The sequence below is a fragment of the Mobula birostris genome, chromosome 14 (assembly GCF_030028105.1).
Source record: "Mobula birostris isolate sMobBir1 chromosome 14, sMobBir1.hap1, whole genome shotgun sequence".
NCBI lineage: Eukaryota > Metazoa > Chordata > Chondrichthyes > Myliobatiformes > Myliobatidae > Mobula > Mobula birostris.
Window position 1 is genome coordinate 7,253,903 of NC_092383.1, and position 14,500 is coordinate 7,268,402.

The 14,500-nt window shown below is 38.4% G+C and overlaps 1 protein-coding gene across 6 annotated transcripts in view; it reads left to right on the forward strand.

The window, feature by feature from the left end:
• The window catches only part of map2k5 (mitogen-activated protein kinase kinase 5), a 324,671-nt gene that overhangs the window by 12,191 nt on the left and 297,980 nt on the right, over positions 1–14,500 (forward strand). For all 6 annotated transcript variants that reach the window (XM_072278042.1, XM_072278043.1, XM_072278044.1 and 3 more), the window contains one exon: positions 6,930–6,997. In XM_072278042.1, the coding sequence (XP_072134143.1) occupies positions 6,930–6,997 (68 nt within the window). Of the gene's footprint in view, positions 1–6,929; positions 6,998–14,500 lie in introns of those variants that run through there.

Below are 14,500 nucleotides of genomic sequence, written 5' to 3' on the forward strand. Positions count from 1 at the left end.
AATCCAAGTTGTCCCTGACCCTGGCACCTGGGAGGCAACATATCTTCCAGGTGTGTCTATAGTGTGCACAAAATCTCATGTCTACTTCTCTAACTATGGAATCCCTTTTCACTACTGCAGTTCTTTTGTCACCCCTTCCCTCTGAGCCACATCTCCAGACAGTGCCAGAGACCAGATTGCCACAGCTTCCCCCGCTAGATCGTTCCCCACCCCCCCCAACAGTATCCAAAATGGTCTACTTATTATTGAGGGGAACAGCGCAAGGGTACCCTGCACTGGCTGCCAATTTCCATTCCCTCTCCTGACAGTCACCCAGGTACCTACTTCCTACAACTTAGGGGTAACTATCTTCCTGTCACTCCTATCTGTCACCTCCTCAGTTTCCTGTATGAGCCGAAGGTCATTGAGCTGCAGCTTCAGATCCTTAACGTGTTCTCTGAGGAGCTGCAACTTCGTGCATCTGGTGCAGATGTAGTTATCTGGGAGGCTGGAGGTCTCCCAGAATTCCCATATCTCACACAAAGAACACAACAGGGCCCCTACAGCCATCCTCAAAGAATGAAGAAGAAACTTAACAAATATGTACCTTGCCCAAGCCTGTTCTCACCCAAGCCTGATGAGCCAAAGCCTCCCCACTCTAACCCTGGTCCACTCAGACAATGGCCTATGAGCTTGTCCCTGCTTTATCTTTATTTGCCCTTGCTAATGAATTACTATTTGATTAGGCCACTGGAAAACACCAAAAGCCCACAAAGACTTCTCTTTTTGAATCTCATTCATGGACCTGTGAGTGTCCTTATTTCTTTCTCCCAATTTGATTAGGCCAGCAGAAAAATAGATTATTAAAAATTGACATTAATTTAATTAAACAAAATACGTAAGTTCCGTAAAACTGTGCATCATAGAGTCATAGAGAGGTACAGCACAGAAACAGGGCTTTTGGCCCATCTATTTCTTGCCAGAACCATTAAACTGCCTACTCCCATCGACCTGCACCAGGACCATAGTCCTCCATATCCCTACTATCTATGTACCTATCCAGACTTCCTCTTAAATGTTGAAATCGAGCTCACGTGCACCACTTGTGCTGGCAACTCATTCCATACTTTTATGACCCTCTGAGTGAAAAAGTTTCCCCTCATGTTTCCCTTAAACCATTCACCTTTCACTTGTAATCCATGACCTCTGGTAGTAGTCCCACTCCACCGCAGTAGAAAGAGCCTGCTTGCATTTACCCCACATATACCCCTCATAATTTCATATACGTTGATCAAATCTCCTTTCAGTCTTTTACATTCTAGAGAATACAGTCCTAACCTACTCAATCTTTCCTTATAACTCAAGTCCTCCAGACCTAGCAACACTCTTGTAAATTTTCTCTGGACTCTTTCAACCTTGTTTACATCCTTCCTGTAGTAGGTGACCAAAACTACACATAATACTCCAAATTAGACCTCACTAACGTCTTATACAACCTCGACATAACATCCCATCATCGTATTGAAAACATTGACTTATGAAGGTCAATGTTCCAAAAGCTTTCCTTATGGCCCTATCTACTTGTGATGCCACTTTCAATGAATTATGTACCTTTATTCCCAGATCCCTTTGTTTTATCGCACTCCTCGGTGCCCTACTATTCACTGTGTAGAACCTACCCTGGTTAGACCTACAGAAGTGCAAAACTTCACACTTGTCTGCATTAAGTTCCATCTGCTATTTTTCAGCCCATTTTTCCAGCTGATGCAGATCCCTTTGCAAGCCATGATAGCCTTCCTCACTGTCCACAACACCCCTATTCTTGGTGTATTCTGCAAATTTGCTGATCGAATTAACCACATTATCATCCAAATCATTGATATAGATGACAAACAGGAAAGGACCCAGCACTGATCACTGTGGCACACCACTAATCACAGGCTTCCAGTCAGAGAGGCAACCCTCTACTACTACTCTCTGACTTCTCCCACATAACCAATATCTAATTCAATTTACTATCTCATCCTGAATGCTGGGACCTTGTCAGATGCCTTACTAAAGTCCACATTGACAACATCCATTACCTTGCCTTCATCCACTTTCCTGGTAACTTCCTCGTAAAACTCTGTAAGATTGGTTAGACATGACCTACCAGGCACGAAGCCATGCTGACTATCCAAATACTCATATACCTGATCTCTTAGAATACCTTCCAATAACTTCTACACACCAGATGTTAGCCTCACTGGCCTATAATTTCCTTCTTTCTGTTTAGAGCCTTTTTTAAACAACAGAACAACATTGGCTATCCTCCAATCTTCTGGTATTTCTCCTGTTGCTAAAGGTGTTTTAAATATCTCTAATAGGGTCCCGGCAATTTCTGCACTTGCCTCTTGTAAGGTCCGAGGGAACATCCTAGAGATTTGTCCACCTGTTTTACCTCAGGGCAGCGATTAGCTCCTCCTCTGTAATCTGTACAGGGTCGATGAAGTTGATGCCGCTTTGCCTCACTTCTATGGACTAGGTGTCCATCTCCTGAGTAAATACAGATGTAAAAAATACATTTAAGATCTCCTCCATCTGTTTGGCTCCACACATGGATTACCATTCTGGTATTCTAGAGGACCAGCTTTGTTCTTTGTAATCCTTTTGCTCTTACCATAGCTGTAGAATCCCTTGGGATTCTTCTTCACTTTGTCTGCTAGAGCAACTTCATGACTTCTTTTAGCCTTCCTGATTTCTTTCTTAAGTGTTCTCTTGTGTTTCTTGTACTCCATAAGCACCTAATTTGTTCCTATTTGCCTGTACCTACCATGCACCTCCTTTTTTTTTTCTTAACCATGGCTTCAACATCTCTTGAAAACCAAGGTTCCCTACACTTGTTATCTCTACCTTTTATTCTGAGAGGCACATACAAACGTCGTACTCTCAAAATTTTGTTTTTGAAGGCCTCTCACTTTCCAAGTACATCTTTGCCAGAAAATAGCCTGTCCCAATCCACACTTGCCAGATTAATTCTGATACCATCAAAACTGGCCTTTCTCCAATTTAGAATCTCAACTATTGACCAGACATATCTTTCGGCATATTTACTTTGAAACTAATGGCATTGTGGTCACTGGATGCAAAGCGTTACCCTACTCAAACTTTTGTCACCTGCCCTGTCTCATTCCATAATAGTAGAACCAGTATTGCATGCTTTCTCGCTGGGACTTCTGCGCACTGATGAAGGAAACTTTCTTGAAACTCTGTCCCATTTAGTCCCATCAATATGTGGAAAGTTAAAATCACCTACTATAACAATATGTTTCTTGCAATAGTCTGTGAACTCTTTACAAATCTGTTCCTCTAAACCCTAGGACTGTTGGGTGGTCTGTAATATAGCCCCATTAATGTGGTCAAACCTTTCTTATTTCTCAGTTCCACCCATAATGCCTCACTAGTCGAGTTCTTCAGTCTGTACTGATGGAGCACTGCTGTGACAGTTTACTAGACTAGTAACGCAACCCCTCCTTCTTTAATTCTTCCTGCTCTGTCACGTGTAAAACAACGGAATCCCAGAATATTGAGCTGCATTCCTGTCCCTTGTGCAACAAGGTCTCACTAATGGCTACAACGTCATAATTCCAGGTGTTGATCCATGCCCTGAGATCATCCGTCTTTCCTATGATAATTCTTGCATTGGAATATACGCAGCTCAGGACACAAGTCACACCATGCTCAACCTTTTGATTTCTGACTTTGTCTGATATCTTACCAACATCTGCCTCCACAATGTCTCCACTAACTGGTTCCCATCCCCTGTCTCTTGTCACCATTTTTTTTTAAAGTTCTGAACCTGCATCAGACTGTGCACACGTTTAACGCCTCATTTCCTATGATAACAACGGGAAGACTGCTGCAAGTTCACAGTCTACTGTTGTACACAGAGTGGACTTAGATCGATAATGGAGTCCCAAACCTGCAGATTGCAGACTGATGTTCTTGGAACAGTAACTCCTTCATCGGTTTTGTTTTTCTACTACGTTCCATGTCTAACATCCGTGACTTTTATGCAACTTGCATGAACCCTGATAGCCTCCTTTTGTTGTCTTGTCCTTGCAGAACATCTGTCAGTTTTTTGATATCATTTTCCTATTTGCAGAATGCACTTAAATTATGAATGTACAGTACTTTCTGTTCTTTAGTAAAATCAATCTGGTGGAAATAAGAGAAAACAAGAAACAGAAAAAACATGACTTGAAGTGGTGCTCAGGCTTAACACCAGCAAAACAAAAACAACAGAAGCATTTAATTCAATTTTTGTACAATCGTTGCAAAGGATTTTAATCTTTTTTATTAAACTGAAGTGGAGGAAGAGTTCATAGAATTAACTTCTTTGGGAAAATGGAACCAACTTGAAGGCAGGTTATTTTAGATGGCCAGTGAGGCATTATTATTCTATTATTATTATTCTATCAATCTTTAAGACAAGCGATCAGAATCATGAGAATAAGATCAGTCCTGATGAAGGGTCTCGGCCCAAAACATCGACTAGTTATTCCCCTCCATAGATGCTACCTGACCTGTTGAGTTCCTCCATACTTTTGTGTGTTTTGTATTCCAGCATCTATAGAATCTCTTGTATTAATAAGCAGAATAGTGGGATTTAGCTGGATTTAGAAACCATGCTGGTTAGATCTCTTATAGGAGCAATATTTCCGTTCACTTTGTATGGAGCAGAAAGTTAGAAGTGGTATTTTATCATTTTTAAGAACTTAATTAATTTCTTATCTGTGTTCTTAGATGTATTTAAATACTTCAGTTTTTTAATTATTGTTAACATTATTTATGTTTAATGTTACTGAATGTCAGAAATGGGCAGGCAGATTCATTGTTCTTTTTTGACAAGTTTGACACCTGGCTGAGCTAGGGAAACTTAGTCAGAATTCAAACTTTTCATCAGCTTGTGTCTTGTTCTGTTTTGTTTTGCCTCATAGTGATGCCATTTACACATGTAAGGCCTGCGCTGCATAGGGGATTGCCACTGATATTATATCAAAGACAGACTTTTGCATGCAGCTTAGCAATAGTGGCTCTGCAAAAGGTAAACTTGTACTTGGCCCATTGGTTGAGAAAATAACAGGCAAAGCAGCTTGTTGTTAATGGAATATCAAGGGCAAAATAATAGAATTTTGACTGCAGTTTGAGCAACAAAAAAGTGAGTCTTGAACTTAAGGCCAATAACATAGATATGAGGATAACATAGATATGAGGAGTGAATTGGCTTGGGTAGATGGGAAGATTATAATCAAAAAGTTTAGTGGTAGATATGGAACAGCAGACATTTAAAAAGTGAAGAATCTGCAGCATAAGATAGATAAGAGAAAAACTGTCGGGAGGACCATGAATGTTGTGATTGTTGAGTATATTCAAGGTTGGGATCAGAGGATTTCTGGGCATTAAATAATGAAGATTATTGGGATCAGACTTCACTATACAAGCGGCAAAAGATTAAATGTTATTTTGTTGAATGGTGGAGCAGGTTCACTGGTTACTTTCCCTCTTTTACGTTCGTAGTTCACAAATTCTTGTGTGTTTGCACACTGATTCTTATATATTCAGAGTATATTCTATACTTCCTATTTCCTCAGACGTCCCATGCATATGGGCAGCCTTGCAGAAGTCACACAGCTGTTTACTAACCCTTACCACTTCACTGTTTTTGCAGCACATCCCAGATTTGTAAGTGCTGCTGGATTTCAATGCTACCCTCACAACACTGCTGGAGTATACACCATTAACAAGAATAAAATGCTCTTGCTTACAAATGAGGATAATTCTTTAATTCTTTAATTCAAAAATTCAAATTTCTTACTAACTCTTCCTTCAGTTGGTCCTGACGAAGGGTCTCGGCCTGAAACGTCGACTGTACCTCTTCCTAGAGATGCTGCCTGGCCTGCTGCGTTCACCAGCAACTTTGATGTGTGTTGCCATAATTCTTTAACAGTATATTTCACATTTGCAGGGATATCTTCCTATTTGTGATAAACAACACTTTAGAAAATATACTAGAATGTTTAAAAACTGCTGTATAAATATAAAGGCTTATAGTGTTGAAGAATTTTACAGCAATAGTCAGATTCTTATGATTCAGAGTTTGTGTTGTCATCTTGATTGCCTTACCCCACGTCCATTATCTAGCCACCTATTGACAGAAATGAATCTCAGAACTGTACCGATATATGGTGACATATGTACTTTGATAATAAATTTGCTTTGAACTTCGACCCTATTTATAATTGAGGAGTTAAATACAGTGTAAACTGAGCACTGAAATGTTAAATATTTTCAGAGTGAATGGTACAGTTTTTATTTATGTTTTAGTGATAGCATAGCTTTTTTCACTGTATACTGTATGTTAATCATAGTGCATGTTATATGAGATAGTTCTATTATATTTTATCTTTTGTAGTAAAGGTTAGAGGTTGTAACTTGTTCTATCAGATGAGAATGTCCCGTTAAAGCCTCTTATGAAATTGGGTAACATATAGATAATTGACTCTCTTGTAGACATTAATGTTCATTGTTGAGTCTGAGTTTATACCAATTGTGTTTTACAGGCCAATTAAGTATTATTGTCTTGCATAGTGCGATGAGAGCAATTTTTTTCTATAGTTACCTTAATTCCACAATTCAAATGAAATTGTAAGCTCATGGTGGATGGGCTATATATTGCTGTTTTCCACTCTATCTGCCTAGAAGGAAAAAAACATTTAGTGATGAAATGCTTTCCAAATCCAGATATAATTACAATGTATATTCGAGTATGACCCAAAGACCATTGTAACTTGCACTGTATTATTCCAAACCGTATTATTGTCTGTTTTGCATTCCAAACATTCTTTTAATTAGTCATGATGAATAGTTCAACTTGTCATATTCATAATTGATTCTTGTTTATTTTAAAGATGAAGATGAAGATGGAGATCGAATCACAGTACGCAGTGATGAGGAAATGAAAGCCATGTTATCATATGTAGGTATATTTGGGGCATTTTGTGTCACCTACTATACAGATTAAGCATTTTGAGAATCTGACAACTTTTAAGTTTGTTATAAAGAAGAGCCATGAAACAATAAACTTTAATGAAGTAGATATCTCTTTGGTTTCCCAGATGTCATATATTGACTCAAAAGTGATTAGTTTTTCTTTAATAGAATTGAATTGATTTATTTCATACATCCTTCACATACATGAGCATCCTTCACATACATGAGGAGTGAAAAATATTTATGTTACACCTCCATCTAAATGTGCAATGTGCAATCATAGTAATTTATAATAATTTGTAATAAATAGAACAGTCAATGTAACATAGGAATACACTCAAATCAACGTGAATTAATCAGTCTGATGGCCTCGTGGAAGAAGCTGTCCCGGAGCCTATTTGTCCTGGCTTTTATGCTGCGGTACCGTTTCCCAGATTGTAGCAGCTGTAATAGATTGTGGTTGGGGTGAATTGGGTCCCCAATGATCCTTTGGGCCCTTTTTTCACACCTGTCTTTGTAAATGTCTTGAATCATGGGAAGTTCACAACTACAGATGCGCTGGGCTGTCCGCACCACTCTCTGTGGAATCCTGAGACTAAGGGAGGTACAGTTCCCATACCAGGCAGTGATGCAGCCAGTCAGGATGCTCTCAATTGTGCCCCTGTAGAAAGTTCTTAGGATTTGGGGGCCCATACCAAGCTTCCTCAACTGTTTGAAGTGAAAGAGGAGCTGTTGTGCCTTTTTCACCACACAGCTGGTGTGTACAGACCATGTGAGGTCCTCAGTGATGTGGATACTGAGGAACTTAAAGCTGTTTACCCTCTCAACCCCAGATCTATTGATGTCAGTAGGGATGTCAGTAGGGGTTAGCCCGTCTCCATTCCTCCTGTAATCCACAACTAGCTCCTTTGTTTTTGCGACATTGAGGGAGAGGTTGGTTTCTTGACACCGCTATGTCAGAGAGATGACTTCTTCCCTGTGGGCCGCCTCATTATTGTTTGAGATTAAGCCAATTAATGTAGTGTCGTTGGCAAATTTAATTAGCAGGTTAGAGCTGTGGGTGTAAATATACCCACATACCTGCAGAGATGTAAATATTTTTGTTATACTGAGTTGTATGATTTAGAATAATTTTGTTTCAGTTTTTGTCTGCAAATACAAGCTTGAAACAAAATGTGTAGGATGAGTAGCTTGAAGCAGAAATTGGGGTAAACGTAGCTATTTTATTAAAGTACTTTATTCCAAGGAGCAAGGAAAATTGTTATGGCAATTTTATCCAACTTAGATTAATCCAACTTAACAACTACACATTTCCAAAGATTTATGCACGTTATACTTATTATATTACAGATGGAAATCATTCAACCCATCGAGCTGCTGCCAGCTCTTAGCAGAGAAATTCTGCTCACCATTTATTTTCCAGAAACTTATTCTCCCACATGCCCATTAACTTCCTCCTGATTCTCCTGTCACCCAGCTACATGTGTAATTTACAGTAGCCATTTAACTTTTCAGTACTCCAATGGGATATGGAGGGGGGGAGCCTGCATGATTGCAAGGAGGAAGTACAGACTCCACACAGACAGCACCGGAAGATAGGACCAAACCTGTGTTATTGGAGTTGTGAAGCAACAGCACTGAATGGTTTCGTGTTCCCTTTTACCATGTTTGAATTTAGTTCTAATAAATGAACCGTGAAGCAATTTCCCTCTTCTGCGTGAATTCAGCCAGTGAATACAACGGAACTGTTCCACTCGGAAATGTTGAACACAACATTGTTTTCAGGTGCATTTTCCAACAGAAGTGGCAAGGGTAGCTGCTCGGGTCAGGACTTTGCTTTTCTCTGCTTTGGTATCACCAAAGCATACCAGTTCACCAGTCTAGGAATGAAAGCTGGAATATTTTTATTATATTACTGTGTGTCTTTATCAATAGCCAATAATAATTTCTTTTTTTTAATTTAATTTTTATTTCGATAAGGTATTCACAAGTATTACACAAACTTTTTTACATATAAAACCTTTTCCATTTTTTATATATGTATAAATCTATATATATTTATACATTCACAAGTACACGTTCATGTTTGCTCCTACCCACAGACATACTTATCCAATCCCTGTGTACTTATTTACTTAATTTTATCATTTTTTCCCAAAGCTTTTTCTTTGCTTGTATTAATTCCACGTTTTCCAGAAAGAAAACAGTGAACATTCAAACCAAGGGAGCTTACGTTAACACTATTACTACGTTGATGAGGAAAGCAGTATAAACCTTTAGGAGAGTCATCTAAAGTCTGCTCACATTGGGGTTATAAATTCAATCCATTTATTCCAAATTTGATAAAAAATTTCTTTTTGAATTCTCAGAGAGCAAGTCATCTTTTCCATTTTAAATATTTCCGAAATAATTTCATGCCAATCTTCTAATGTAGGTGATGTTGGATTTAGCCACTTTCTGGTGATTGATTTCTTACTTGCTGCTAAAAGGGCCTGCAGCAGCTTTATATCTTTCTTCTGTTCCAAAAACAATACATGCCCCAAATTAAGAGTGGCCGAGTTCAGAGGTATCTGAGTCTTAAATACCTTAACTAATGTTCTGTGAATACTCTTCCAATATAAACTTAATTTAGGGCAATAGCCAATAATAATTTCTGAACAAAAAGTTTCAAGTGGCAAGAAGTATAAAAGGTGTCAATGCTATATTTTCAGTTCTAGTCACAGCAAGAAAGAATGCATTACTACAGAGTCTTCATTTCAAGTAGTTGCTTATTTTACAGGTGAAATAATGTATTGTCTTCTGTTGCAACTACACTGTCTTTATCTTCCTAGGTGCAGTAATTTTCCATCTTACTGTATAAAGGATTTTATGTGGGTGATATTTTGCACTGTTTCCTTTGGTTTTGGAATTAATCTACTTGTATTCACTGTTAAAATCCTACATAATTTATAAAATCTTTATTATTCTCGGTAGTCTCCTCTGAAACAGTGGAAATGATCCTAGTATCTTAAATCACCCATCATTGTAGTTTTACAGCGTTAACAAATTCCAGCCACAACCTAGTACTTCTCATGCACTAAGAATAACATGAACTCTCAAAATGAATGGATGTTATTCTACATTATTCATCAATATAAATCCAGATATAAGGCTAGCTAACCATGTGGCATAATTATAGATGTGTTATATTATTTAATATAATATCTCCTAGAGAAAAAAAAACATGCAGGCTGTCCCCAGCACATCCTTAGGTGTGTTGCTTGTTAACACAAATGACACATTTCACTGTATGTTCTGCGTGTGATAAATAAATCTGAATCTGAAAAATGGCAAGCATCTTTTGAAATGCAATTGCTATGTAGGATCTCTATGGAGTGGGCTATAATATACTTTGAGAGTCAAAATACTGCAAACAAACCAGTTTGGCTTTTTTTTTTGAAAGCTGTGAATTCCTGTTGTCTCAACATTATTAATATTTGCAAGACATATTCACCACACATTGCATATCTGAAAATCTAAAATTTAGGACATAACTTTATTAGAGTCAAAAAATCCATTCCTTCTTTTGAAATAACTCATTTTCTTCCTCATTATAATTCTCAAATTTAATATATTTTGAATTTAAGCAGTCATCCTTGGCTGACAGCAAGACCATCACACAGTGGATCAAGAAATTTTGCCTGAAGCCACTTTCCACTTCTCATTCTTTAATTTCTTTCACATCGATGATAGTATTGAATACATACAAAATGGCTCTGTCAACAGGTCACACACACACACACACAGAATGCTGGGATTTCTTTGAATCAGGATTGTATGCGTGGAGGTTTACTGAAATAATTGTTCTTTCAGTGTTGTATTGGAAGAAGGGGGTGTCCATTTGATATTTGAAGATTTCTAAAGGGAGAAGGTAATTCTGGGTTTAATTTAACTATGGTCATTGGCTCCTTGACTGTGGCTATGACTTGACAAAGCTGACATTTTATCTTGGTCTTAAAATTGTATTTGTTGAATCTTGATGCTACCAGATCAAAAGATTGACTTTGAGATATTCTGCATGGAATTGATGTCAAGACTATTAGATTTTTGCCACTAAGATATTACATGGGGCAGTAGCCAAAATAAATCTATTTGTTTAGAACGTATCTCTTGTTTTTTTTCTGACAAACCAAAGACATACCAGAGTAATAGAAAGAGGAAATAATCTAATCTGTTTGTGAGTTACTTCAGAACTGCTTTCTTTTGATTTTGTTTCAGACTTACAATTTCAAACAGCAAAATTGCTGTTTAACAGTCAAACAAGTGAAGATGAAATCATTTTAAAAAGCAGACTAAATAAGGCGATACTTTGGTTGAATTAATTGCCTTTGGGACATATAATTAGCAACAACTTTCAACTTGTTATTATATTTTAGTTATAACAATGAGGATGTGCAAATTAACATTTTACTTTGAAAATAAAATTTAATTAGGATTGGGCAGCAAAGGGATCTGGAAGTACAAGTTTCCAAATCAATATAAGGTTCAACATGGTCTTATGAAGCCACTTTAGGGAAATAACCAGGATTTATTTCTAAAAGACTATAATCAAAAAGTAGATAAGTTACAGTAAAGCAGTTTCAAATCTTGATTAGATCACACTTTGAGTACTAGCTTTTATTCCACATTATTTACTTAACTGAATTTGCATTCTCAACTGGCGCAGTAGAATTTGAACTTCTCTCTCTTGATTATTACTCCACACCTCGGAATTAATGAAATAAAAACAACAAAAAAAAAGCTAAAAATACGCAAGGGGTCAAGCAGCACCTGCACAGAAGAATTTGTTAACGTTCTTGACCATTGAATACAAATGGTGCCTTGATGTTGAGCAGTCCATTCTGGAATTCATCTCTTCAATGAAATTTAGACCAAAACATGTAATGAGTTCTGAAGATGTGTTCCTGGCAGAATGCAAACTGAGTATCATTGAGCAGGATATTATGAGTAAATTCCAGTTTGTCAACTTTGAGAGCAGCTTGTTTGTTCTGTACTTAGCTGGATTGTTTTTAATGTAGATAATTAACTAATGCAGTTTTCCATTTGCCGCCTTAGTCTCTGTATTGGCATGAGACTCGGCTGGCTTGGGAGCCTAAATGATCACTGCAGTTGGCATATGATGGAAGACCCACAGCCGTTGTTGTATCCAGAGCACACAGCCTGATAGAGTAAACTTTGATAGTCCAGCACCCCTCAGACTTTGATACCCAATAAGCAGATTTTCTTTAACCAGTGTTAGTTCTATTAACAACCAAACACGCTTTATTTCACTTTTTATATGTGGTACAGTAGAATAATAAATTACAAAGTGAACTTAGCAAGTTTAAAGGGAGCAGGAAGTATATAATCATTCTGGACTCAAACCTATGGCCCCTGGCATTCTAGACCCCTTGTTTCTGCTCTGAACCTCAGCTCATATTTTCGATAGATTAGTGAGCCAGATAGTAGACTGCCAGGATTTCTGAAGATTTCAGATAATGGATTATCAGAGTTTAACTGTAATACACGGAATGAATGACTTCCCTTAATGCTATCTGTTGTGACCTTTGAAATCTCAGGAGATTGATCATCTACAGGAATCTTCTGGGGAAAGATTGTTGTAAGTGCTTTGCTGTTGGCTTTTATATTCATACAAAGTCTATGATTGCTGAAGATGTAAAAATAGCTTCTTGTGCTGACATTCCTTCTTGTAAAGTTGTACATGTCAAAGAGATCTGATTCTTCTAAATTCCAGTGAGTGTTGGTCACATCTCCATCACATTTTATTTTATTTAGAGATATAACACAGTAATAGGCCTTTCCGGTCCAACAAGCTCAGGCTGCCCAATTACACCCAGGTGACCAATTAATCTACTAATCTGTTCACTTTTGGATTGTGGGAGGAAACTGCAGCAATTGAAAAAACCCCACGTGGTCATGGGGAGAAAGTACAAACTCCTTAAAGGCAGCAATGGAATTGAACCTGGGCCCCAAGCACTGTAATGATGTTATATTAACTGCTATGTGGCAATGTTCCCACCACCCTCTCAATGCTTTCCTAGAAACAATCCACATTATTGCAGCTTATAAGAGAAATCTTACCTTTCTGTAGATACAGAGACCAAAATTGTGCACATTATCCCAAATAGATCTTGCCAAAGCCCTGCACACCCTCAGCAAGACTTCCTTACTTTTTACTCCACCCCTCAAGTAATTGGTTTTCTATATCTATCTAAACCTGCCTGTTTCTTTCTGCATTTTATGAACTGGTGCACCAAAATTCTTCTGTATAACAGACTTGCTGATTTCTCTCTGTTTAAAGGTTTTCTGCTTTTCCCACCAAATGCAAAAGCTGCACATTTTTGTAATAATAATTCTGATATCTTTCTTTATGTTCTCCCTGAAGTTCATTTTCCTCATCTAGTTTTGTATCATTAGCAAAAGTGGAAATGATATGCTGTTCTATGTTCTACGATATTTTCTTCATTTAATTGTTTAATGTAAGTAGTGAATGTTTGAGGACCTAAAGCAGATCACAGTGGCACCCAGCATAGATGCTGCCTAGATTAGAGAGGATATGCTATAAAGAGAGTTTGGATAAATTGGGGTTATTTTCTCTGGAGAAGTGGAGGCTGAGGGGAGATCGGATAGAATTTTTTTAAGGTTATGAGAGAGTGTGGACAGCCAGTATCTTTCTCCCAGGGTTGAAATGTCTAATTCCAGAGGGCATTAGGTGAGAGCGAGTAAGTATTTTTTATACAGAGGTTGTCTGGATTACACTGCCTGGAGGCAAATATTTTAGGGGTGCTCGAGGCTTTTAGATAGGACAAAAAGTGCAGCAGGTGATGTTTCAGGCTGAGACCCTTCTTCAGGAGTGAAAAAGATGGGGGAAGATGCCAGAATAAAAAAGTGTAGGGAGCAGAAGGAGGATAGCTAGGTGATAGGTGAAGCCAAGTTGGTAGGAAAGATAAAGGGCTGGAGATGAAGGAATCTGAGAGGAGAGGAGAGTGGACCATAGGAGAAAGGGAAGGAGGAGGGGGCCCAGGGGGAGGTTAGTGGTAAGTGAGAAAAAGTAAGAGGCCAGAGTGGGCAAAAGAAGAAGAGGGGAGGGGGAGGGAATTTTTTTTAACGGGAAGGAGACATCGATATTTATGCCATCAGGTTAGGGGCTACCAGACAGAATATAAGGCTTTGTACCTCCATCCTGAGGGTGGTCTCATGTTGGCACAAGACGAGGCCATGGACCGGCATATCGGAAGAGGAATTAAAATGTTTGGCCACTGGGAAGTTCTGCTTTTGGTGTATGGAGCCATAGTACTCAACGAAGTGGTCCCTCAATTTATGACGATCTCACCAATGTAGAGGAGGCTGCATTGGGAGTTTCGGACACAAAAGGCGACACCAGCAGATTTGCGTGTGAATTGTTGCCTCACCTGGAAGGGGCCATGAATGGAGGTGAGGGAAGAAGTGA